Source organism: Heloderma suspectum, chromosome 4 (assembly GCF_057233095.1).
Source record: "Heloderma suspectum isolate Gila_16-S chromosome 4, 16-S_ref, whole genome shotgun sequence".
NCBI lineage: Eukaryota > Metazoa > Chordata > Lepidosauria > Squamata > Helodermatidae > Heloderma > Heloderma suspectum.
Window position 1 is genome coordinate 269887584 of NC_139461.1, and position 25987 is coordinate 269913570.

Here is a 25987-nt window from a genome sequence, read left to right on the forward strand (position 1 = left end):
GTTGGCGCGCAAACAACAGCTGCGCCCAGAGGATCCAAGGGAAAAGGGGAGGGACTCTCCCTAGTCCTTAAGTTCAGTGGTCTGCCAGTAATTCCCTTTCAAACGGGGACCAACTGTTCCAACTTAGGGCATAGGTACTCTGCTGCTCATATCTAGTTGCTACCGGTAGAGTTGTTAAGTTGTAAAAGAGGAATAAAGCTTTGAAAAGAATCCCTTTGTCTGTGTCTGGACTTGGCTACTGGATTAGACTGAGAGAGGCCTCCAAGAAGCCCTTGACAGTGGAAGGGAGAACCAGGAGGCTGTGATTTGAGATGGGTGCTAGGATCTTGCATAAAAATGCAAGGCCGGCCTTGACTGGTAATCTGTTCTGAAAGCCCCCACTCCCTGGGAATACTCCAGACTGAAGTTCTGATGTTTTTATGTCCTGACCTTTTCCTCCAGGCTTAAACCCGGCTCCTAGAAGCAGTCCCCCGCAGCCTCAGGCAATGCTTCCTGCAGAAGAGCATGAAGCCGGCAAGCTCGAAGCCAAGCAAGTGGTCTTGATAGACAGTTCTTATCAGTGCCAGTTCTGCCCAAACAAATTCAGCACGTATTTCCAGCTGAAATCACACATGACGCAGCACAAACATGAGCAGGTGGGTGTCAAGTCCATGGATTGTTTTCCCTGGCCTGCTTAGCTTTTTTGTACTCCCTCTGACACGCAGAAATAGAAATACTGGAGGCATAAATCCAAATTTGCATAATCTATGCAGATCACAGAACTCGGCTTTTCTTGGTGCAGAACATAAGCTAATTTGGTGTAGGATTTTGATTTCTTTAGCACAGGTTAGTACACCTAACGCTCCTTATTGACTCAGGCCAATGATCAGTCTACCCTAGTAAAATCTTCATAGAATCATAGAATAGTAGGGTTGGAAGGGGCCTACAAGACCATCAAGTCCAACCCCCTGCTCAATGCAGGAATCCAGGTCAGAGCATCCCTGACAGATGGCTGTCCAGCCTCGTCTTGAATGCCTCCAGTGTGGGAGAGCCCACACTACCTCCCTAGGTCATTGGTTCCATTGTCATATTGCTCTAACAGACAGGACATTTTTGCTGATGTTCAGACGGAATGTGGCTTCCTGTAACTTGAGCCCATTATTCCGTGTCCTGCATTCTGGGATGACAAAGAAGAGATCCTGGCCTTCCTCTCTGTGACAACCTTTCAAGTACTTGAAGAGCACTATCATATCTCTTCTCAAGGCTAAACATGCCTTGAGAATGTTTAAACTGGTGTCCACCAGTTTAGCCTTGAGAAGAACATATGTTTCCTGGCTGGCTGGAAAGAGGCAAATTTAGAGCAGTAACCCATGCAGAGACTTAACAGATTCTGTGTTCTCTCTGCATCAGGAATGATTGAATGATCTATTGCCCACCACCAGTGGAGGCAGACTGAAGGGAGGGAAGGAAGACCAGAGCGATTAATCAGGCGACCTCCTCTGTGGGTGGGTACTTTAAACTCACAGGAGCTTTTCGTTACTTTTATTAATTTATTTCTCACAGTATGCTAGGGCTTGTTTGGTTTTTTGGTGATCCACAGTTTTGGGATTATTTGTCTAAACCCTCTCCTCCTATCCCCTTTATGTGCAGGTTTACAAGTGTGTTGTGAAAAGTTGTGCGCAGACATTCCAGAAAATGGACTCCTTCTTAGAGCACATCAAGAACCACCAAGAGGAGTTGAGCTACCGTTGCCACCTCTGCAGCAAGGACTTCCCCTCCCTCTATGAACTGGGTGTCCACCAGTATTCCCACAGCTTGCTCCCTCAACACAGTCCCAAGAAGGACATGGCCATTTACAAGTACAGTAGCAGCAGGACCTGTGGTTTTCCAGTCCATTTTTAGAGGGCGAGAGTGAAAGCTTCTTTGACTTCAAGTTTAATTTTGTTGTTATCATCAGGGCAAACATTTAAAATGTGTTTGGGATAGCAGTCATTGTTGTTGGGTCCCGTCCCCCCCTCCTTAGAAACTACTTTTGATTGAATGGTTAAGTAGTTAGATCTTGCTGGTTCAGTTCAGAGGTAACAAGCCAGATCAAACTGTGGTTTGGGGTCCTGGTTTTAGAGAAAACCGTTGTCTGCTGAGATTCAGATGAAATAGCAGAACTATGTTTTGCTGCAAACGCTTCTAATCTCCTGTTGCCTGAAGCTCACTGCTGCTCATTCCTGTATCAACAAACCATAGTTTATCACTGTGTCTGAATTAAGCCACTGTCACTGATTGCAGATTGGAGAACATTTTGAAGATAAAATTGGGTCTTCAGGTCTTGAAGATTCTGGGCTAATTATAAAGCACAATAAAGCTTTGATCATTTGTTTTCAGGGTCTGTGGTATTAATGGCACACTTGGGCTAATAGGGCACCGGATTTTCCCACAGCTTCCTTCCCTATACTCTGCACAACCCACTCCGTACGCCTCCATTCTTTTAAAGAGAAATGTACTTCAGGTGGATTATTTATTTTTTACATTTTTAAGCCCACCTTTCCTCCAGGTTTCTCAGAGCAATGTACCTGGTCTTCCCCACTTTCTCTTATCCTCACCACAATTCTGTGAGGTAGTTAGGGAGAGAGTTAGTTACTAGCCCAAAGTGACCCAGTGAGCTTCATGGCTGAGCAGAGATTTGAACCTAGATCTCCTATGACCAAGCCCAACATGCAAGCCTAGCCTTCCCCAACCTGGTGCTCTCCAGATGTGTTGGACTGCAACTCCCATCATTCCTAGCCAGCATTGCTGGGAATGATGGGAGTTGCCATCCATTCCATCTGGAATGTACCAGGCTGGAGAAGCCCACTTTAGCCACTACTCACAGTGGCTCTCAGGGTTATAAAGTGTCTAGTTTTCTTCTTCAACAATATTCCTCATGTTTAATGCATAAGAAAATAGCCTCCTAGCCACCGGCAGGCTTCAGTCGAGCTAACTCCGTATGTTCTTTCTTCTCCCTCCTGCTTCAGGTGTGTCAAGTGTGTAAATAAATATTCCACACCAGAAGCCCTGGAGCATCACTTACAGACAGCAACACACAACTTCCCCTGCCCTCACTGTCAGAAGGTGGGTAGATGGCCTTGATGAAGTTGACTGAGTATTTCGGGGCGTGGGTGGGGTTTTTTTCCACCCATCGCTCCTAGTCCATCTTATATATTTATTCAGGCTTCTTTTGTACCCTGTCCCTCTGAGAGACGTTAGGTTGAGAAAACAGAGACTTGCCCAAGGCCAGCTACTACAGTTGCATATTGGATACATGCTAATGTCTAACTGACCGGTGCGATCTGCACTGCAGAGGGGTGCAATTGTAGTGTCAGTATCTGCATTGCCACAGGAGCTTAGCCTGCACCACATCGTCCCTGGTTAACAAGGTACATTCTGTCCTGTGACTCTTCCTCCCATGTTGGACCTGCAGGAACTGACCATGCAATTATAACTAATGAGCTCCTCCAAGATCTGTTAAGTCCTCCTCCTCTCCGGATGGGAGTTGCATTACACAGTTTTGTTATGGTGAGCTACCTTTTGAAAAAATGTATACCCTTTGCCCAGGGAGAAGAGCTACTGCCCTTCCATGGGGCCTCGCTCTCTTAGCCATGTGCTGTCTGTTTTTTGTAGGTGTTCCCCTGTGAGAGGTACTTGCGGCGACACCTCCCTACACATGGGGGTGGAGGCAAATTCAAATGCCAGATCTGCAAGAAATTCTTCCGCCGAGAGCACTACCTCAAACTGCATGCTCATATTCACTCAGGTAAATAGTGGCACAAACTCCTTTCCAACCAGTTGAGCCCGTTGACATTCTTCAAGATCTACCGTTACCATCCTTAGTGGTGGTCAGTAGCCCACATTGCCTAGATTTCACCTACCTGTTGGCGTAACATCAGCCAGCTTGGTGACCTTGTTAATATCAGTTTGGAGGTCAGGTTGAAGCCAATCCTCCTGAATACATAGGTTAAACATGTTGGCCCCCACAAGAAAAGTCAGCTGAAGACATAGAAAACAGACAACTACAGGGGATTTGGGAGTAGGGGGCTGAAGAAGAAGCATGTTCTAGATATCCTCTTCCTCTTGGGATTCTCCTTCGGGCGTTCTCTCTCAGACATTTTCCAGATGTTTTTCTTTCACCTCCATTTATAAAACGTTGTATCCTCTGAGTCTTTGTTGGAAACTGTGTATGCTCTTACTATAGAGAACTTTTTAAAAATGAAATGGATCCTTTCAACTTCTGATCAGGTATATTTAATAGAATAATCCACATCTTGAAGAAATAAATAGTAAAATATCCTATTGGTTACAATGATTTTGGATTACATCCTCAGTTAGTAGTCTATAGTAGTTGAAAGCGAAGTTGTTGTTATTAGTATTCTTAATACAAGCTTGCTCAAATAAGGAGTTGTGTAGCCAAATAAGAGTCCCAAATAGCAGAATCTTAACACAGTTGTAGTCAGCCATATGATGGGAAGCAGGCACACAGCTAGAAACATTTTGGTTTTTATTACTGTAGCTGATCACCTGGATAAACAGATAGGACAGTTTTAAACAGAAACATGGCTTCTTGATTACACTGGAAGCAAGAAAAAATATATGTGTTAAAAACAGCTCAAGTTGCACACTCAGTTCTCAGGAGTATACACACCCAGGCATAGGACACTGAAGGATTGTGGCCAAGAGAGAGAGATCCAGGGAAACACAGTTTGGTTCCGATGCATCAGCTCAGGCAAAGGAAATGAGTTGTTAGAATATTTTTAAGCGTTTAAGCCAAGCTCAGCCTATAACTCCCTTGCTAAGTTCAAGTCTCTTCCTTGTGCAGGTGAAAAGCCTTTTAAATGCTCAGTGTGTGATTCAGCCTTCAACAGGAAAGATAAACTCAAACGGCACATGTTGATCCACGAGCCTTTCAAGAAATATAAGTGCCCCTTCTCGTAAGTACAAGGTAGCCAACAGCAGCCAGGAATGGCACTGGCTTTGCAGACAACATTGGGTTAATCTTAAGCTTTGGGAAGTAAGATTCCTCTCAGACTAGCCTCTGGGGTCTCCGATGTGGTGTCTGTGAGCATCACTGTGCCCACGGATACTTTTCTTTGTGCCTGCCAGGCTCCCTGCCCTGCCCAATTTGGGGCTTGTTCGTTTTTTAAGATGAACAATTAATTAATTAATAATGACTACTGCTATAACTAGGAGGCTGCCATGCTACAAAGCAAGCACTGGCATCCAGTGCCATAAAAATGGTAACTGCAGCCCAGAGCTTCATTTTCAAATGTGCTCAACTGCTCAGAAAAAAAGAAAAAGGTCCATGGGAGGTGGTAGGGGGTGTTCTGCAGAGCTAAGGGGGGTAGCAGGAAGCTTCCCGGGGGGCTAGAAGTGGTGATGGGGAGTCAAGAGGTATGCTTTGCCTGGTCTCTCTCTCTCTCTGTATGTGTATTAGTTTGTTTGTTTTGGTGTGGGATGTATTTTGCCGTGGTGGTGGTGGTGGTGGTGATGTGTGTGTGTGCGTGTGTGTGTGTGTGTTCCTCTGAAGGTGGAACTCTGACCCAAAGTTGGAGAGAAACGTCTTAGGATACTAGAACAAATATTTTATTTGGAAGAAGCCTATTTTTATACAAATAAAATCTTTGTTCTAGCATCCTGAGACATTTCTCTCCATCTTTGGGTTTGCTTGTCTGAGCATCACCAGTTTGCCTTCTGTGAAAATGAGTATTCTGTGATGCTTTGTGGGGGCAAATATGTGGTTTGGGGCTGAGACCTCACCTCTGCCTTGTTGTGAGTCTCTTGGCTGAGTTACTTGAGCCTCATCAGTTTGCCTCCTGTGAAATGGGTATTAGAGCAGAAAACAGTGGGTTCAGAAGAGTGGTTTCGTGTTTTGGAGCTCAGACCCTCCCCTGCTGCATGTGCTCCTGAGCCTCTTAAGCTAGTCTGCTGCTTTCTGGTGTAGTGGAGAATGCTGTCCTGTCATCAGACTTGAAGTAAGATTCAATTCCAGTCTGGTCAGCTTTTGTATATGTAATGAGTAAAGGCACCATCTTTTATTTTGCCTCAGGCAGCAAAATGTCTTGACTCTGGCCTTGTCTGACTTTGTGCTATAAACTGGCATGGTTGGGACAGTCTAGCTTGGAAGTGGATACTTAGACCTTATGATATTTTGGTCCCTTCCAACTTTTTAATAAAGGATTAAATTGCAGCTGGGCTTTTTGGCACAATATCTGTATCTCTTTTTCAATAGGCCAATTTTCAAAAAGCTCTGCAGAAGGAGAAAACAGCACAGAGAATCTTTCAATTGGCAGGCAAATACCATCCACATTGCTGAACAGGCTTTTTCTTCTTCTTTAGATGCTACTGCAAGGAGGCCAGAAGGTCCTGGTAACCACTATACCATTTAAATCACAAGAGCCACCTAGCGAATACCTTTGTGCCGCTGAAATAGGGCATTACACCTGAGGCTCCTGTGTGCACCGTTCTGCATCTGATTAATTCTTCATTTTGATTTTTGTTGTTGTTGCTGTTGCAGGAATCATACAGGCTGCAATAAGGAGTTCAACAGGCCAGACAAATTGAAAGCTCACATTCTCTCCCATTCCGGTAAATGACCTTGTGGTTTTGGCTTTGTCCTGTGCTGGTTGTTCTACTTCTCTTCAGTCACCTAATTATTGAACTACGAGGAAAACTTTTGGTTTTTGTTTCTCAACTGCAGTGAAGAGCAGAAGCAGTATAGCTTGAGCCCTGAAGATTTATGATCTCCCTGTTGAGCTGTGATTAAGATGAATCTAATTCAGTCCATCACTGAGACTGAATAAGCTACTGTGCATTGAATTGTGCTCCTAAAATCTATCAACAGAAGCTAGGGACAGTAAAGCCTGCAATAAATCATGCCTGCTCTGTTTTCTTGCATCACTTTTGTCCAGATTCAGAGTGGTGGGGCTTTCATAGCTCCCATGCAAAACCATTACACACTGACCTGGTTCACATGATCACTGCAACTCACCATGGCATATTACCTGCAGTGGGTTACGGCACCCATGGGCATCAAGCTGGCAATCCAAGCCTCCCCCCCCCTCCCCCGCTGTGGCTTCTTGTTATGTGTGAACCCAATGAGGGTGCATGGTTGAGGTGGTTGACAAGCCACTCAGAATCCATGGGTTGTTTTAGGGTTTCAGGTGGCTTGTCAACCACTTCATCAGCCCACCCTTGCCAGGTTCACACATAAAAAGAAGCTATGGCCCATCCCGATTATTCAAAATGGCGACTGCCAGCACAACAAAAAGCCCCACAGGATAATTCACCCATGGTGGCTTCTTGTTACTTGCGAACTGGGCCACAGTCTTCTGGACTGGGAAGGCTGAGTGGGCTGGTATGTACTGTTGATGTAGTGAAATGGCTCAGTATGTGAGCAGTCAAGTCTCGGGTTCAAATGTCACGAGCCATGAAGTCACTATATGGCTCTAGGCAAGATCCTAGTCCATGAGCCCTATGCAACTATGCTTCTTTGTTGTGTCCTTCCTTGTTTAGGGATGAAGATCCACAAGTGCCAATACTGTAACAAGGCCTTCAGCCGGCGAGCTCACATGGTGGAACATCAGCGCTCTCACACTGGCAACTACAAGTACCGCTGCCCTACCTGCAGTAAAGGCTTTACACGCCAAAAGTACATGAAGGACCACAAGTGTCGGTTGAGCACACCCAAGGATAAAGAGCTACCAGTCAGAAAATCCCAGAAGAAGTGGGGGACTCGTGGGCGGAAAGTGGGACTTCCTCTTTCGGCTCAGTTGGCCTTGACAGAACTGAAAGACAGTACAGTTAGAGAGAACTCTCAAAAGGGGGGGCCTAATAAAGAACAGTTTCCAGAGTCTGACACAGTCCTGTCCATTGTGGTTGGCAGGTCAGCAGCAGTGTCGGCCGGAGATTCAGACCATGGCCACGCTAGCCAACGCAGCGGCATCCCATCTAACCTTACTTTGGCCGAGTTGCAGCCTGGTTCTGAGAGCCCGTGCGCCATGCTGGCCGTCCCTGTTTACATTCAGTCTACCGACTAACTGTGACTTGTGCCCACTTTTATGGAGACAACGTGCTGCAGGGGATCAGAAATAATGGGAAGTGTGTGTGTGTGTGTGTGTGTCTAAACATTTGTAATGATGTAGAGAACAACATTCTTAAAGGAAGGTGTTGGTAAGAGAGAGAGAATCTGAAGAGGCTCTTAAGATTCAGCAAACAATTAAAAGTATGGTTATACGAGTTTCACAGAAAGATGCTTAGTGGTTAACAAGGTTCATGGTGTGTCCTGAACCCAGTGAGAATCCAGATCATTGCTATAATTTGCCTTTTTTTCTAAAGTTGGGATTTTTTAAATTGTTAGCGCTCATCCCATTTGAGGTTCTGTTCTAAAATTTGCCCTGTATCTGGGTAGTCAGCTTTTCCACCTCTAAGCAAACAATCCTTCCTACTGGAGCTGAATTCATTATGTGATCCTTTGGGAAGATCATTCATAAATCTTCTCATAGACACATCCTGTAACTCTTTCTGATGTGTATAGAAAAGGGAAATTGTGTACAAATACAATGGATCAGTATTAAGTTCAGCTTTCCCCTATAAACTTACCTGGATTTTCAGGTGGTGAGCAGCAGCCTTAAGTGAAAACTAACATATCTGAATACATGATTTGGAAATGGAAGTGTACCAGAAGTGTGTATGCTTCAGGTGCCTTTATAGTGAAGAGAAGCAGAAGACAATATCAAGAACGGAGGGTGAATGCTAAATATCACATAACCAACACTGTCTAAGGAAAAACTGGGGAAGAGGGGATAAAGGAGAAAAAAATAGCAAATGTATCAATGAACAGTTTTATCAACATCCACACTAGAAGTGAATCTCTAATTGTGTATTTTCACAATGCTGCAACACCACATCATACATTTAATTGAAGATGGGAGTTCTGTAAGGTACTTCACAAATGGATTCAAGTTAACAACCTACTTGACACTGTGTGGAACCCCTGTGGGTTGATCTGATGCTGCTTGAAACCATTATTTGATAAAGGGGAGCTGCCATTTGACTGGTGCTGGGCAGTAGCCTTCTAGAACAGCAGGGCAATTTGTAGGCCAAAACATCTGGAAGGCCACAACTCCCATCATCTCTCACCATTGACTATGCTGGCTAGGGCTGATGGGAGTTGTAGGCCCAAACTTCTGGAGGGCCTCAAGTTGCCCAAACCTGTTCAAGAACAAGTTACTACTATGCATTTATTAAGGACCAAAGATGCACTAAAAGATCTGGATGATATTAATTTACACACGTGATGATTATGTTGTCTGTCAGTGGGCCACTTGTACTGCCGATGTTAGGTTTTACGTTACATTTTCAAAATGTGCCAGAGTTGTCTGTCAGGCTACCCAAATCCAGCTACTCTTGAGTGTTTGTGATCAAAAACTTCAGGAAAGCTGATGTATTCTGCGACACTGAAGCTTCATGAATCCCTGAGTCTGAGTCTCCTGGCATTTCAAGTATAATGTTTTACCGAAGGTCTCTTTTGCTGCTGCTGCTGCTATTATTTATTTCATTTATCCTGGCTATCCTCCAAAGCACTCAGAATGGTATCTTAGTCACCCAACGACCCTGTGACATAGGTGAAAGAAAATGACTTGCCCAAGAGCACTTGCTGTGCAATCCTATACATGTCAACTCAGAAAATAGCCCCATTGAGTTCAGTGGGAATAACTCCCAGGTAAGTGTGTATTGGACTGCAGCCTCCAAGAGTTTCACCCTGCATCAAAGCCCCAAACTCAAGTCACTGCACAATATTGGCTCTGATGTTCAAGTCTCAAAATACCTAGGAGGTTGCCTCCTATGAACCAAGGAAGAATTCTGCATTTTGATTATCTGAAAGCAGTTTCTTATTCCTGATTGTCTCTGAAAGCTGTTGATTGCGCATTACACAGAGGAGATAATGAGAAGGCCCCATTACTGGACATTTCCATGGATAATTGGGTTTTACATTCTGTTTCATACATCCTATTGCTGTTTGAACAATGACTACAGATATGGGATAGAGAAGTGACATAACTTAAGATGCCTGCAAGTTTTCATGTATACAGACATGCATCTGTTTCAGTCACTGACAGCTGTAATGTGTCTTTATAGATGGAATAAGCGAGAAGGTGAAAACAAAGGGATTCTTTATAAAAAGAATGTATAAAGAAACAAAGGATTAGTTTTAGAGACTTCCTTGGCTATTACATTTTGATCCCACACACACAAAAAATTAAGACACTAGCTGCAACTGTTCAGACATTTTCTGTCATTGTTTCATAGGTTTTTCATAGGAGGAGAAAAAAGCCAAGGTTGTTCTCCAAACATAAGTTAATGAAGGCAGTCAGTGTCATTGCAAGCAATGCCACTATCAAGAATACATATATGTGACTATGGTTATGATTAAAGCACCAAAAAAGAAAGGAAAGAGACTTACAGGTTTAGCCCAACAAGTTTTGAACTTAATTCTTCCTTGGGGCACAGCCAGTTTCAAACCTGGTCTCATCACATTGTTGTAAAACAATGCTGAAAATGTTAGCCTAGCCAATAAAACCTTGTGCTATGCATAAATAAGTAGTGTGGATTGAGGTTTAGGTTGTGATGGCAACAATGAGGGCCCACTCTTCAGTCCCCTGCCAAACCCAGACCTGTCCCTGCTGCTGTTCCTCTTCGCCGTTGTTGCCTGTTCACCTGTCCTCTCAGAGTACGCAAGCAGTAACAATGGAGAGGTAGCCGCCTTGCCTTGCCTTGCCTTGCCTTGCCTTGCCTTCTTCCTCCGGGTAGTGATGCCAACTGAGCCAGGAGGGATAGACTGTTGTCACAGTGGCAAGGAGGAGGCCCACTGAGGGCGTTGTGACATGGGATAAATAAGCCAGGCAAATGGGATGTCGGCAAGGGCAGAGTCATGGCAACAGTTGCTAGTGGAAATGGAAGGTTGTGAGGACAGCAGTTAAAAGAAGAGGGGTGGGGGGGGGAGGAAGACTGAGGTTTTGGGCGGAGGAGGTTTTAAACAACTTCTGAGCAGGGAACTGAGACAAGGAGAAAACCTGATCATCGCGGGACAGAATGGCTGTGAGGGGCAGGTAGGCGCAGGAGGCCTGCTACACGAAAGACATTTGAGAAGTAATCGGTTGGAATAGGAAAAGCAAAGACCCTGCCTGTGCACGCAGCAATGGGAATTGGGAAACCACAAGAAGGGACAAAGGGGTGATTTAATTGTAAAGTAATGTATTGTTATTTATTGTTCCTTATTTAAAATCTGAAGAAACTTTGTTGATATGCCCAGATGTTTGTATGAATCTTTTAATTCCTCACTCTGATCTTTATTTAAATGAACCCATGGCCCCAGCTGCCACACCATCTTGCCCAAGGGTCCCCAAAAGCAGAAAGTGGCACTGGCCATAGGGATGATGATTCAGCCCACATTGTCACCACAGATGGGAACCAGCTTCTAAATCTATCCAGCATCTCAGTACTTAACATCCATTGTGAGTTGGACACAAAATTCATAGATTCCACACACACCAGCCCTGAATAACAGAAATGTGTTTAAGCAGCTAATGATGCATATAGCAGCGGGCAATGTGTGGGCCACATGCAGTTCTTGGCTGCTGTGTGTACAGCATGGATGAGCCCCATTCTTCCCTGCAGCCCAGCTGAGCCCCAGGAAAGTCGGATTTGGTCCCCAGACTGGAGGTTCTGCACCCTATTTTAAAATTTTGTGCAACTCAGTAATTTAATGGGAAGAGCAATCCTATAGTCCCTAGAGAGTATCTCAGGGGCTCTAGGATTCTTTGGATTCCCTCTCCCAAAGCTGTAGATGCTCCTACGACTTTGGTGGCAGTGAATGAACTACACTAATTTTACATAAATCCCCCCCCCCCCGCTTTTTAACTTGCTTATGTAATCTTTCCAGATTTTTGGTTTCACTTTCCTATCATATCTGGAATAACTTGCTTGCTGTTCTGCTTTTATTGTGTTAGTGTCCTTTTTGCTTTTGTTGTCATCTTTTGGGTTCAGTTCCAATTCCTCTTTCTTCTTTTGTGAATTTGACTCCTGATCTGCTTCTGTTTTTGACAACTCTGTAGCTTCCTGGTTGCTTTGGGTTGCTGCATCTTCGTCATGTGTGCTTTGTTTCATCCATATGCTTTTTATTTCTCCATGCTTACTATATATGGTCTAGGTGTTTCTGCTTTGCCTGTTACTGTTACAGGTATCCAGTGTCCTTCATTTTGTTGCATCATCACACGTTGGTCCTCTTGTAATGGGTTAAGGTGTCTCTTATTTCTATCACAGTAATTCTTTTGTGTGATTTTCTCTTGGCTTGCTTTGTTTCTGATGTCCTCAGTTCTTTGTGCTCTGGTATTTAGTTGACTTGGTCTTGAAGGTAGTTGTGACCTGAGTCTTCTACTCATCAGTAGTTGTGCTGGTAATGTTTCTCCTACAACAGGAATATTCCTGTAGTTAAGCAAGCTCAAATATATGTCTTGGTTTCTCTGTTGTGTCTTTTAAAGCATATTTTTCATGACTTGCTCATATTTTTCAGCTAGTACATTTGCTTGTGGAAAATATGGGCTGGTTCATGTATGTTTGAATCCCAGTTCTTTAGCAAACGTTGCAAATTCAGCTGAGCTGTATTGAGGACTATTATCTGAAACTATTTCTTCACATATGCCATGCCTTGCCATTATGGACTTCATGTGGTTTATGACTGTGGCTGCTGTTGTGTCTTCTAGCTGTACAATTTCTAGATATCTGTTATAATAGTCAACCATGAGTAGATAATTCTTCCGTTCAAGTGTGAACAAATCTGTTCCTAATTTTTGCCATGGTCTTTCTGGAAGCTCATTGGTTATCATTGGTTCTCCTGGGTAAAGTGTCCCATGTGTATTTCTGCAGCATTGTTGGTCTTAGTTTTTGTGGAATTATTAATCTTTCTCCGTTGAACACTAATCCTTATTCAGTGGTGAGGTCTTGAGTGCCCACTATTCTGTTACTTCCTTTGGAACCTCTATTCTGGTTTTTGGCCATCCTCTGTTTATTATATTTACGAGTTTCTGCATATTTTCATTTCACCACGACTGACAGAACTGCTGGGAGCTTAATTGCGGAAAATGAGCTTTGTGCGCATTTCTAGTCTGTGTGACTGGGAAGGAGGCACTGGAGGAAAGAATTACATAGGTATGTCGGTCTGCTCCTGGCATATTTCTTGGGCTGTTCTTTTGGTTCTCTCACAGCCCAGTGGTCACCCCGGCCAAGCCGAAACACAAACACACAAAATGCCACCACAACCAAGAGAAGAAGACCACACTGCCCTTTTATTTATTTATTTAGGTATTTCATTTATATTCCGCCCAATAGCTGAAAATGGCTGGGCTGCTGTTCACAAAAACTAAAACCTCAGCTCGTTCTCAGCTTTAGCCTTCGTGACGCCATCCCTGCAATTCTCTGCTACCTGCCTGTACTCTTCCTTCATTGCTTGGCCTTCCTTCCACTTCCTATATGTGTCCTTTTTTGTTTTCAGGTCATCTCTAAGCTTTTTGTGAAGTCACATTGGCTTCTGCTAGAAGGAGGCTTGCTGAAATTAAAAGCTGATCTCTGGTAGAAATGATGTTAATGATGCAGAGAGAGAGATGGCCCTGCTAAGGGGAGGAGGTCTCCTGGCCTGTAATAACTCTATGGGCTCATTTTGTCCCTTTTCAAACTCGGGGTGCAGTTGGCCTCGATCCAGGTTGCCTGGAGCAGCAGCAGCATCAAGAGCTGATTCATCTGGGTTCACCCGGCACAGCCTCCTCCACCATGTCCATGCTCTTCTCAATCACTCGGAGAGTCGGTGTGGTGTAGGGCTAGAGTGTTGGACTAGGAGTCAGGAGACCCGGGTTCTAGAATTTCCAGTCCCCACACGGCCATGGAAGCTTACTGGGTGACTTTTGGCCAGTCACAGACTCTCAGCCCAACCGACCTCACAGGGTTGAATGTGGGAAGACCCACTCACTCAGAAATCAGCAATACTGTTCATCTGGTAACTGAGGGCAACAAGCAAAATCACCTCTCTCTTGTTTTAGGAATGCCTTTCCATGATAAAGGGTGGGCCGGGGCAGGTGACTGAGTACCTCATTCATTCTCTTTAGCTGACTACCTGGGGATATAACTGAATGTCTTGAGAATGTTAAACTGTACGCCTTCTGACACAGGTTTCATGGGACTGGTGTACGGCGTAAGTCACTGCAGTCATCCCAGTGCAATAAGAGCCAAGTTGGAAATGGTATTAGTATAACTGTGCTCCTTGGTTTGTCCTGGGCTCTCTTCCCATGCCTGCAATCTTTCCTGTCTCCACTGGGATGTCATCACAGAGCCAGCCATACAAGGGAAACTGGTGTTCAAGTAGCAAGGCCCCCCCCCCCACATGCACACTCTCCAGTGTGTAGTGTATTCTTCATGCAAATGTGGAGGAGTTGCCCTTTGTAAAAATACAGCTAGTTGGAAGCACTGCCTCTCAGAGCATGTTGAGAGAGAAAATGCCATAGGTCCCCTGTACTCTTCCATCTTTCAGTAATGCATGGTATGTTTGTGAGATGCCATGGTACCCAAATACCCATTCCAGCAGCAATCTGACTATTTGTTATTGGCGAGGAGAATACTTTTCAGAACATATAGGTAGGACGGTTGGAGTAATTCTTGCTGTGCAGAAAAGGCACATTTCTTTTCTTCTCTTATCAATATTGGGATGTGTTGTTGGTTAAATTCCTCACACAGATACTTCGATATGTACAGCTCCAGTTAAATCATAACGAGAAATGAGAAAAAAAGAGCTTTTAAAAAATGCACTGCACATTCAGTGGGCCACAAGAAATTCCAGCCCTGCCTGGCAATTCTTCCTACTCATGAAGGTCTTCCAGCTGTTTCCTATGAGACATCGGGACCCTTGTTTTTGGGGGGTGGGGTTCTGATGGCTTCCACTCTGCGACAGACACACAGAAATGCGAGAAGCAGAAATATGCAAAATGAGGTCTGTGTGCATTTCACTATGACTGACAGAACTGCCGGAAGCTTAATTGCGGAAAATGAGGTTTGTGCGCATTTCCAGTCTGCATGACTAGGAAGGAGGCACAGGCTCCTGCTGCAAAGCCTAGCCTAGCACATGCCTGCTGCAGCTGGAAAGGGAACTTCCCATTTCTCCATATATATATACAGGATAGGTAGGTAGGTAGGTAGGTAGGTAGATAGATAGATAGATAGATAGATAGATGGATGATAGATAGATAGATAGATAGATAGATAGACAGACAGAACAGCCCAGTGGTCACCCCGGCCAAGCCGAAACACAAACAAAATGCCACCACAACCAAGAGACCAAGACCACACTGCTCTTTTTTATTATTTATTTATGTTTTTATTTATTTAGGTCTTTCATGTCTATTCCGCCCAATAGCCGAAGCTCTCTGGGCCACCGTTCACAAACATTACAACCAAAAAGCACACAGTAAAACAATTTATTTCCCTGTTGAAAAGCACTGCCCAAAGATATGCGTGCATATATTGATTTATGAATGAAGGAACTATCTTTTTCTTTCTGTATTTTCTGCTTGTGAACATATCCTCTCAAATGTTGGAGTAAAATTCTAAGTTCTAGGAGAGATTTGCCCCATAATAGCACACATCTTCTTGCTGGTGGCTATCAACTTGCAAGTGTTAAGGAATAGTACTTTGTAATTGTTATGCAGAAATTGAAGACAATGGCCCATTTCAATCTGAATGAAACAGCCATCATTCAGGTAGAAAGGGGCTTGCTTGCTCCCCTCTTTTTCTATTCCCCTCTTTTGACGTCTCCCCACCCCCACAACACCTGGATGCTGGATCTCTCTGTGACTGTGGCATTTCTCAATTCATTGAATGCGCAAAAATGGAAGCGACCTGTCAGCTGCGCTATTAATATTTTTCACCCAGAAAATGCGCATATATGGAATCAAGTAAATGCGCAAAATCAGAAGGACCCTGGCAACTGCGCTTTTTTTCGCACAGAAAATGCCCATATGTCCAGATGCGCACATCGGGGGGCAAATACACACACAAAGGGATACCTGCTGGAGTGGCTTGGCGAGAGCCAGGGAAAGCATGTGAACAGGATCGCCATAGTGCCCAAGACTTCGGGGGATTGCTTGACTGCAGCCAAGCAGGGTCGGGCAAGAGGGAGGGTTCATGAACTCCAGTTCAGGAGACAGAACTGCAGATGATCGTTGAACACGAAGCTGGAAACCAACATTTGCGACATCCCTACTTGTATGTGATGTCATCCAATGTAGGAAGTTGATAATGTTTTCTCATGATCACTCGGTTGAGGTCTCTAGGATCCAAGCATATTCTAAGCTGTTGTGTTTTTTCTTTTCTGTTGCTACCATTGAGCTTTCCCATGGTGTAGGAACTTTCACTTTCCTGATCACTCCTATTTGTTCCATTTACTTCAGCTGTTTTTCTATTCTGCTCCTAAGTGCTATTGGCACTTTCCTGGGAGTATGAATGACTGGGGTGGAGTCAGGCTTTATCTTTATCTGGCATGTTCCTGGTAAGCATAGGAGGAGGGCTAATGTTGTCCCTATCTTCAAAAAGGGTAAAAAGGAGGAACCTGGGAACTACAGACCAGTCAGTCTGACATCAGTCCCTGGGAAAATTCTGGAGCAGATGATAAACAAATCAGTCTGTAACCAATTTGAAAACAATGCAGTGATTACTCAAAGCCAACATGGATTTATTTTTTATTTATTTATTTCATTTCTATACCGCCCAATAGCCGAAGCTCTCTGGGTGGTTCACAAAAATTAAAACCAAACAACACACAATAAAACAATTTAAAATATACAGAACATTAAAACCACAATACAACCACAATAAAACCTAGCAGCAGTGCAGGAGTTTAAAATACAGATTTAAAACAGCAAAGATAAAAATTTAAAAAGCTAAAATGCTAAAATGCCTGGGAAAATAAAAAGGTCTTCACCTGGCGCCGAAAGGAATACAATGTAGGCGCCAGGCGAACCTCACTAGGGAGCTCGTTCCAGAGCCGGGGTGCAACAGCAGAAAAAGCCCTCCTCCTAGTAGCCACCCGCCTCACTTCCTTTGGCAGGGGCTCACGGAGAAGGGCCGCTGATGATGATCTTAAGGTCCGGGCAGGCACATATGAGAGGAGGCGATCCTTCAGGTAACCTGGCCCCAAGCCGTTAAGGGCTTTGAATGTTAACACCAGCACTTTGAATCGGGCCCGGAAATGGACTGGCAGCCAGTGCAGCTGGAAAAGTACTGGCGTAATATGAGCTCACAGGCCAGTCCCTGTTAACAATCTTGCTGCCCTATTTTGGACCAGCTGAAGTTTCCGGACCATTTTCAAAGGCAGCCCCACGTATAACGCATTGCAGTAATCCAGACGAGAAGTTATCAGAGCATGGATAACTGTAGCAAGGCTATCTCTGTCCAGATAAGGGCGTAGTTGGTATACCAGCCTAAGCTGATAAAAAGTGCTCCGTGCCACTGAGTTCACCTGTGCCTCAAGTGACAGTTCTGGATCCAAGAGCACCCCCAAACTACGAACCTGATCCTTTAGGGGGAGTGCAAGCCCCTCCAGAACAGGTTGAATATCACCTAGCCGGGCAGACGAACCACCCACTAACAGTACCTCCATCTTGTCTGGATTGAGTTTCAGTTTATTAGCCCTCATCCAGTCCATTACCGTGCCCAGGCACTGATTCAGAACAGTCACTGCCTCACCTGGTTTTGATGTAAAAGAGAGGTAGAGCTGGGTGTCATCTGCATATTGATGGCACCTCAGCCCACACCTCTGGATAACCTCCCCCAGCGGTTTCATGTAGATGTTAAACAGCATGGGGGATAAAATAGAGCCCTGTGGAACCCCATGGCACAGTTGCCATGGCACAGAGCAGTAATCCCCCAGCACCACCTTCTGGAATCGGCCATCCAAGTAGGAGCGGAACCACTGTAGTGCACTGCCTCCTACTCCCAACCCAGACAACCTCTCCAGGAGGATACCATGGTCGATGGTATCGAAAGCCGCTGAGAGGTCCAGGAGAATCAACAGGGTCGCACTCCCCCTGTCCCTCTCCCGGCAGAGGTCATCCCACATGGCGACCAAGGCAGTTTCCGTTCCAAAACCAGGCCTGAAGCCCGATTGAAATGGATCTAGATAATCCGTTTCATTCAACAGTGCCTGGAGCTGTCCTACAACCACCCGCTCAAGCACCTTGCCCAGGAAGGGGATGTTGGCCACTGGCCTATAATTGTTAACATCCTCTGGGTCCAGGTTAGGCTTTTTCAGGAGTGGTCTAATTACTGCCTCTTTTAAAGCGGCAGGCACCACTCCCTCTCTCAAGGAGGAATTTACAACCTCCTGGACCCAGCTGGACAACCCCTCCTTGTTTGATTTAATAAGCCATGAAGGGCAAGGGTCAAGCAAACAAGTGGTCGATCGGACTTGGCCAAGCACCTTGTCCGCATCCTCAGGCCTCAGTAACTGAAACTCATCCAATAAAACTGGACCAGATGGTGCTCTGAACGCCTCTACCAATGGAACTGCATTAATGGTGGTGTCCAATCCATGACGAATCTGAGCGACTTTATCCTCAAAGTGCCGTGCAAACTCGTCACAGCGTGCTACCGAGGGTTCCACCGTCTCTCTCCCTGGCCCAGAATGTAACAGGCCGCGAACCACTCGGAAAAGCTTCGCTGGATGACACTGAGAAGATGCAATGCTGGTGGAAAAGAACTGCCTCTTTGCCACCCTCACCGCCACAGAGTAGGCTCGATAGTGGGCTCTTACCTCAGCACGAGTTTTCCTCCACCTGCGTTCTAGCCATCTCCCCTCTTGCTTCATTGCCCTCAGCTCAGGTGTATACCAAGGAGCTGGCCGGGCTCTGCTCAGAGGGAGAGGGCGCTTGGGCGCGATCGTGTCAACCGCCCGAGTCATCTCTGCATTCCACAGAGCGACCTGGGCTTCGACAGGAGCACCAGCCATACCAGCAGGAAAATCCCCCAGAGCCCTCTGGAATCCATTAATCTCTGGGGGCGGACCATTTTAATAGGTCCCCCACCCTTGCAGAGGGGAAAGGCCGCCAATAGTCTAAACCTCAGCAGGAAGTGATCTGACCATGACAAAGGGACAGATGTTAATTCCTCCATTTTCAGATCACCATCCTCCTGCCCAGTCGAGAAAACCAGATCAAGCGTGTGTCCTTTTGTATGCGTTGGGCCGATGACATGTTGGGACAGCCCCATGGTTGTCATGGCGGCCATGAAGTCCTGAGCCGTCCCGGATACAGCGGCCTCGGCATGGAAGTTGAGATCCCCCAGGACCATCATCCTAGGGGTCCTCAACACAAGTCCGAGACCACCTCTGTCAGCTCAGGCAGGGAGTCTGATGGGCAGCGGGGTGGGCGGTACACCAACAGAATCCCCAATCTGTCCCGGGTACCCAACACAAGGTACAAACACTCAAGATCTGCGCTCGAATGAGCAGGAAGCCTGGAGAGGGAGATTGAATTCCTATAGAACACGGCAACCCCCCCTCCCCGACCCTCAAGTCGGTGTTGGTGCTGCACTGAGTACCCAGGAGGGCACACCTGGGAGAGAGTGACCCCTCCCAGTTCCCCCACCCAGGTCTCAGTAATACATGCCAGGTCAGCCCCCTCATCCACAATCAAATCATGGATGAGGGAGATTTTATTTTGGGCCGACCTGGCATTCAGCAGCAGCACCACCAGACCCAAGGGCAGACTGGTAAGGCTGCCAGGAACCATCAGGTTGGGGGAAGAACCAGAAGAGGGGGCAGCTGTAAGGTGTCTAGCCCCTCTTCTCCTCAGCTGGCCTGTTAATCCCCCAACACCATACCTCCCCCTGCCCGTGACCACAGTTATGGTGGCACCTCCCCCACCCCCTGAATTGCCCAATAGTCCTCCCAGGCACATATTAAAATGTTAGGATATAAAATGCACAACAGTTTAAAAGAATATAAAAGATAAAAGAGATAAAAGAGAACAGCAGCTAAGAAGGAGCAGATAAAGTCCACGTTTGCCCCTTTCCCCTTGTCTTTAAAGCTGCTGCCCTCTGCTGCTGCTATTCGCTGCTGGTATTGTGGCTGCTGGTGTCTCTGGAGAGGCAGGTGGGTAGGTCTTCAGATCCTATGCGACTCCAAGTGTGACGCTAAGTGCGCACTTAGCATCGCACTTGGCACGACGCCGAGGCACTGCCTTTGGCAGCCCCGCCTTAAGTGCCTGTGGGCGGGGGCAGAAGCAGGCTCAGGCTCAGGATCCACCTGGTGCAGCTGCTGGCTGGTCCTCCTTCCCCAGGCTCCTTCCCGAGCAGCCTCTGGCAGCTCCGCCTTAAGTGCCTGTGGGCGGGGGCAGAAGCAGGCTCAGGATCAGGATCCACCTGGTGCAGCTGCTGGCTGGTCCTCCTTCCCCAGGCTCCTTGTCAAGAACAAATCCTGCCAGACGAATCTGATCCCATTTTTTGATCAGGTCACCTCCCTTGTGGACTGTGGGAATGCTGTGGACATCATATACCTTGACTTCAGCAAAGCTTTCAACAGAGTGCCCCATGATCTCCTGATGAGCAAACTAGCTCAACGTGGGCTAGATGAAACGACGATCAGGTGGATCCCCAGCTGGCTACAGAATCGGACTCAAAGAGTGCTTATCAATGGGATCTTCTCAAACTGGGGAGAGGTAATGAGTGGGGTACCGCAGGGCTCAGTCCTGGGCCCAGCGTTCTTCAACAGTTTTCTAAATGATTTGGAGTGTTACAAAAATTGTGTTCTTTTCCCTGGTAGACTTTCCAATTTGTTTACCAAGAACGAGAGGAGGCAGAGATCTGGTCCAACACAATTTTATTCTGCAGAATAAGGCAACCCTTGGGGCTAACGCTCCAACAAAGGTCACAATCAAGTGATGTGATCCAAAAGTTTATATAGGCAAGACCTTTGGGGGCTGTCTGATGCTTGCGCTGTACTAATCTCTTTGTCTAGCTGAGAGGGAAACAGAAGACAGGAAGCGCCTTTTACATATCTAGGCATGCACAGAGAGGTAGCCTTGTACTCTAACGTAAATACATTCTTGGCATTCCTGAGTCTCTGATAAGGCACTGTGTCTTTGTTTGACAATTTTACACAAAGGTAGAATAGACATAGCCTAGCTTATAAAATTATGGGATAACAGACATATTACAATTGAAATTTCTATAACACTCCCCCCTCAAAAGGCTTTTCTTAAATCCCATACTTCTTCTTGGTCCAGCAGTGGACTATACACTTAAAGGCGCAAACCATCATCAATAGTATCATAACAAACAGAACTGCACCAATTACAAGTTGTTTTAACCATGCAAAATCAGGGAGCCAGGAAGTCAACCAAGGATCACTTGCTCTTGAATAATTCTGTTCAATCATATCTTGTAGTTTGGTGATTTCATCTTTTATGGTTTTGTTTAAATGATGGAACTTTACTCTACACCCTTGCTTTATTAGGGTGCAGAAGCCACTTTGGCATGCTAAGAGATAATTTAAAACAAACCGATATTGGGCTACTAGCTGGCTGAGATCTTCAGTTTCAGATTGCATGGCCCTTACTATTATGGCTGACGCACTGATGGTCTTTTCTAAATGGCAAGTGAAGCCTAGGATGCTTTTTCTATTTTCTTGTGCAATAATTCTTGGGTATGAACCTAGGGTAAGCAATGCTGTAACTAGCCCACCCCCTACCCTGTTTGGTTCTGAATCTGACAATTGTTTTTCAATAATTACAGTGTCATCACAGTTCTTACTCATTTGTTTTACAAGTTGCCCCATCCCTCTAGTGGTTTGCTACTCCAACGTAGGGATGGACGAAAGTCCCTTACCTGGTCCCGCAGCTTGCTTTGCGGTGGGGGGGAGGCGCTCTGTCCCTCCCTGCAGAAATTCTGGCCAGGGGAGAGGCGCCCCATCCCTCTGGCCGAAATTCTGGCTGGGGGGGAGGCGCCCCGTCCCTCTGGCTGCGAAACCCGTCTCCTGCTGGGATGCAAATGGCGGCGGCCGTAGCCGCCGCCATTTGCATCCCTGCAGTCAGCCGTGATAGGCTATGTAAATGTTTACGTAGCCTATCATGGCTGACTTTGGGGAAAAAAAAAGCGCGTATGCAAATGGCGCCCATGGGCGCCACCATTTGCATTCCTTATTTGGGCACGTGTAGTCTACGTAAACATTTATGTAGACTACGGCGAAAATAAGGGCAATGCTATTTGCGTTGCCCTTATTTTCGCCGTAGTCTACGTAAATGTTTACATAGACTACACGTGCCCAAATAAGGAATGCAAATGGTGGCGCCCATGGGCGCCGCCATTTGCATACGCGCTTTTTTTTTTCTCCCCAAAGTCAGCCATGATAGGCTATGTAAACATTTACGTAGCCTATCACGGTGTTTTTTGAAAATCTAGCCGTGATAGGCTACGTAAATCTTTACGTAGCCTATCACGGTTTTTTTTTTTTACTTGGAAATGGTGGCGGCGGCAGCTGGTCGGAAGACCGGCCGCCGCCGGGAGCCGCCAGGAGCCGCCGCCGCCAGGGACATTCGACAAAGGTAAGTCCCATCCCGGGGGGTGGCGGACCATTTCTCCACCAATTTTGGGGGGGCGAATGCGTTGGCATTCAGCCTCCCGGAGATTCGTGGAGAAATTCTCCAACATCCCTACTCCAACGGTGGCCTTCAGGTGGGTCAGCTTCTGGTGTGACCCTCTCTGGTGCAGGTGATGCTTTTATGCGGGTGTGATGGATCCACTTCTTTCCTCCAGCGACTTTTATAGCCGTGTGAGTGGTGAGTAGAACCTGAAATGGACCCTTCCACTTCTCAGTAAGTGGTTAATCTTTCTAGGACCGGATCAGCACCTAATTACCAGGAATGAAATTATGCAGTGGAGACTCTAAAGACAAGGATTGGTATGGTGCTGCGAACCTGTGAAGACAAGACAAAACAGGCTGCAAAGCAGTAACAGATTCTTGGATCTCTAAAGCCCTTACTTTTAAGTTTATATTTAAGCTATCAGCCATAGGTAACATCTGAGGTGGGCGCCCATATAACATTTTAAAGGGTGTCAATTTAATACTTCCCCTGGGGGGTGCACCGTATTTGAGTCAAGGCGATTGACAAGGCCTGTGGTCATTTTAACTTAGTCTCTGAACAAATTTTAGTAAGCATTGACTTTAGAGTGCAATTCATCCTTTCAACTTGACTTGAAGATTGAGGTTTCTAAGAGGGTGTAGCTTCCAGTTCATTTGTAATGCCTCGGCCACTGCTTAAGTCACTTGTTTAACAAAATGGGGCCTCTGATTGGATTTAATCTCTTCAGGTAACAGGAACTTAGGGACTACTTCTTTTAACAAGATCTTGGCTACTGTCTGTGCGAGTTGGGTATGCCTCAACCCATCTGGTCAATTGGTTTACTATTACTAGCAGGTAAAGAGCCTCTTGTTGAGGGTGAAAGAGGAGAGTGCAAAAGCTGGTTTGAAACTCAACATTAAAAAAACAAAGATCATGGCATCTGGCCCCATCACTTCCTGGCATATAGAAGGGGAAGAAATGGAAGCTGTGACAGATTTTATTTTCTTGGGCTCCAAGATCACTGCAGATGGTGACTGTAGCCATGAAATTAAAAGACGCTTGCTCCTTGGGAGGAAAGCTATGGCAAACCTAGACAGCATAGTAAGAAGCAGAGACATCACCTTGCCGACAAAGGTCCATCTAATCAAAGCTATGGTTTTCCCTGTAGCAACGTATGGCTGTGAGAGCTGGACTATAAGGAAGGCTGAGCGCCAAAGAATCGATGCTTTCGAACTGTGGTGCTGGAGAAGACTCTTACAAGTCCCCTGGACTGCAAGGAGGTCAGATCAGTCCATCCTAAAGGAAATCAACCCTGAGTGCTCATTGGAAGGACAGATACTGAAGCTGAAGCTCAAATATTTTGGCCACCTAATGCGAAGAGAAAACTCTCTGGAAAAGACCCTGATGCTGGGAAAGACTGAAGGCAAAAGCAGAAGGGGATGGCAGAGGATGAGATGGCTAGATAGCATCACGGATGCAATGAATATGAACTTGAGCACGCTCCGGGAGAGAGCGCAGGACAGGAAGGCCTGGCGTGCTATGGTCCATGGGGTCATGAAGAGTCGGACACGACTGAACGACTGAACAACAACAACAACAACAACTGATAGCCATGAATTTGGGGCAAGTCTGAAAAGTCAATTTGAAGTCTCTGAAAAGGACAGTAAGCCCATGGGCAACTTTTCATTTGAGCTGGGGGCTTAAACATCTTTGGATTGTTTTTGAGGCACAAAGGGCAATTAGCCAGTACTTTTTGGATTTTAACATATAATTTTGGGGCTACACTGTGTCTCACGAGTAGATCTTCTATCGCAGTTCTTTTTAAATGTGTAGCCTGGTGCAAGTCTCTCACTATAAAGCTCAAAAGATATGAACACTGCCTCCTGGGACTATCCACTATTCATTTTTAGTTTGCTTTGCTTTATGTTCAAGAGCTCTCTTATTCTCAGCTGGAGAGTAGATTTGAACCAAGTCTGTACTTAAATATGGGATTAAGGCTCTTTTATAATGCACCTCCTCACCTCCCATTTGTGCGGCTTCTTTTGCAGCCTTATCTGCCAAAGCATTGCCTCTTTTTTCTTTTGGATTGGCACTTTTTCCATGCGCTTTTTCGAGAATAACTACTGCACATCCTGTGTATCTTTTTTTCTTCTATCACACAGCTGGAGCCATTTACAAACACCTCAAGGTCTGGCTTTGGTAACAAGGAATCAGTGAGGTCAGGCCTGGTCAGAGTCACATGACTCAAAATCTCTAAACAGTCATGACAATTTAGATCTGGCTTAGGGAGCAAGGTGGCAGGATTCAAAAGATTGCTTTTCTTATATGTGAGGCCTGGGCTTGAAAGCAGGGAGATCTCATAGCGTGACTGGCGTGACGGATTCAAAAACTTATCTCTACTGCTTCCCAGGATCTGAGGTACGCCATGAGGAGTATGCACCTCTATATCTGCTCCCATTGCAATTTTCTGGGCTTCTTCCACTAAAAGCGCAGTTGCTGCCATGGCCCTCAAGCAAGCAGGCCATCCCTTTGCGGTTGGATCCAGAGTCTTGGAGTAGTATCCTACAGGTCTCCAGGAAGGACCTGTCTTTTGGGTTAAAACCCCCGATGCCACTCCTTTATTTTCATGTACATAAAGCCGGTATGGTTTTTTGGGATCGGGTAAGGCCAGAGCGTGTGGTGACACCAAGGCTTGCTTCAGCTCAAGAAAAGCCTTTTCCATTTCATTTGTCCATTTCCAGTGGATGATATTTTCCTTTGTCAAAGCTTCATACACGGGCTTTGCCTTCCCTCCATAATTAGGTATCCACATTCTACAAAACCTGGTGAGCCCAAGGAAGGCTCGCAACTCTCGAGGGTCTTTAGGCCTTGGTGTCTTCTGTATGACATCTAACTGAGCAGTGCTCAGGTTTCTGGTTCCCTTCTGAACCTGGTAGCCCAAGAAGGTGACATGGGTCTGGCAAATCTGAGCCTTTTCTTTTGACACTTTATACCTTTCAAGTTCGATTTTTGCAGGAGGGAGATAGTAGCTTCAGCACATGAGTAAGGTTGATCTGCACAGACTTAACAAACTTTGCCCTTGCAGGTGCCTTCCCTGCTCATACATTTTCAGGGGCCCTTTTTGCCACATCGGCTTCCTGGTAGGGATCTGCTGTACGTCGCATGTTCTTATCCACATAAGCTTGCAAACACATTTGATAGTTAGATCCTTGTTGCTTTGGCAATCTAACAACCATCTTGTCATCTCGAAAGAAAATTTCTGCTTGTAACTTTGTCAACAAGTCCCGTCCAAGAAATGCAACTGGGCACCTTTCAGACACAACAAA

The 25987-nt window shown here is 45.8% G+C and overlaps 1 protein-coding gene across 4 annotated transcripts in view; it reads left to right on the plus strand.

Moving 5' to 3' along the window:
- Positions 1–10444, plus strand: part of ZNF341 (zinc finger protein 341) — a 48480-nt gene extending 38036 nt beyond the window's left edge. For all 4 annotated transcript variants that reach the window (XM_084853850.1, XM_084853851.1, XM_084853849.1 and 1 more), the window contains 7 exons: positions 442–635; positions 1630–1838; positions 2988–3084; positions 3634–3766; positions 4826–4937; positions 6521–6591; positions 7519–10444. In XM_084853850.1, coding sequence (XP_084709976.1) covers positions 442–635; positions 1630–1838; positions 2988–3084; positions 3634–3766; positions 4826–4937; positions 6521–6591; positions 7519–8042 — 1340 coding nt within the window. In that variant the 3' untranslated portion in view covers positions 8043–10444. The remainder of the gene's footprint in view (positions 1–441; positions 636–1629; positions 1839–2987; positions 3085–3633; positions 3767–4825; positions 4938–6520; positions 6592–7518) is intronic.
- The last annotated feature ends 15543 nt before the right edge of the window (positions 10445–25987 follow it).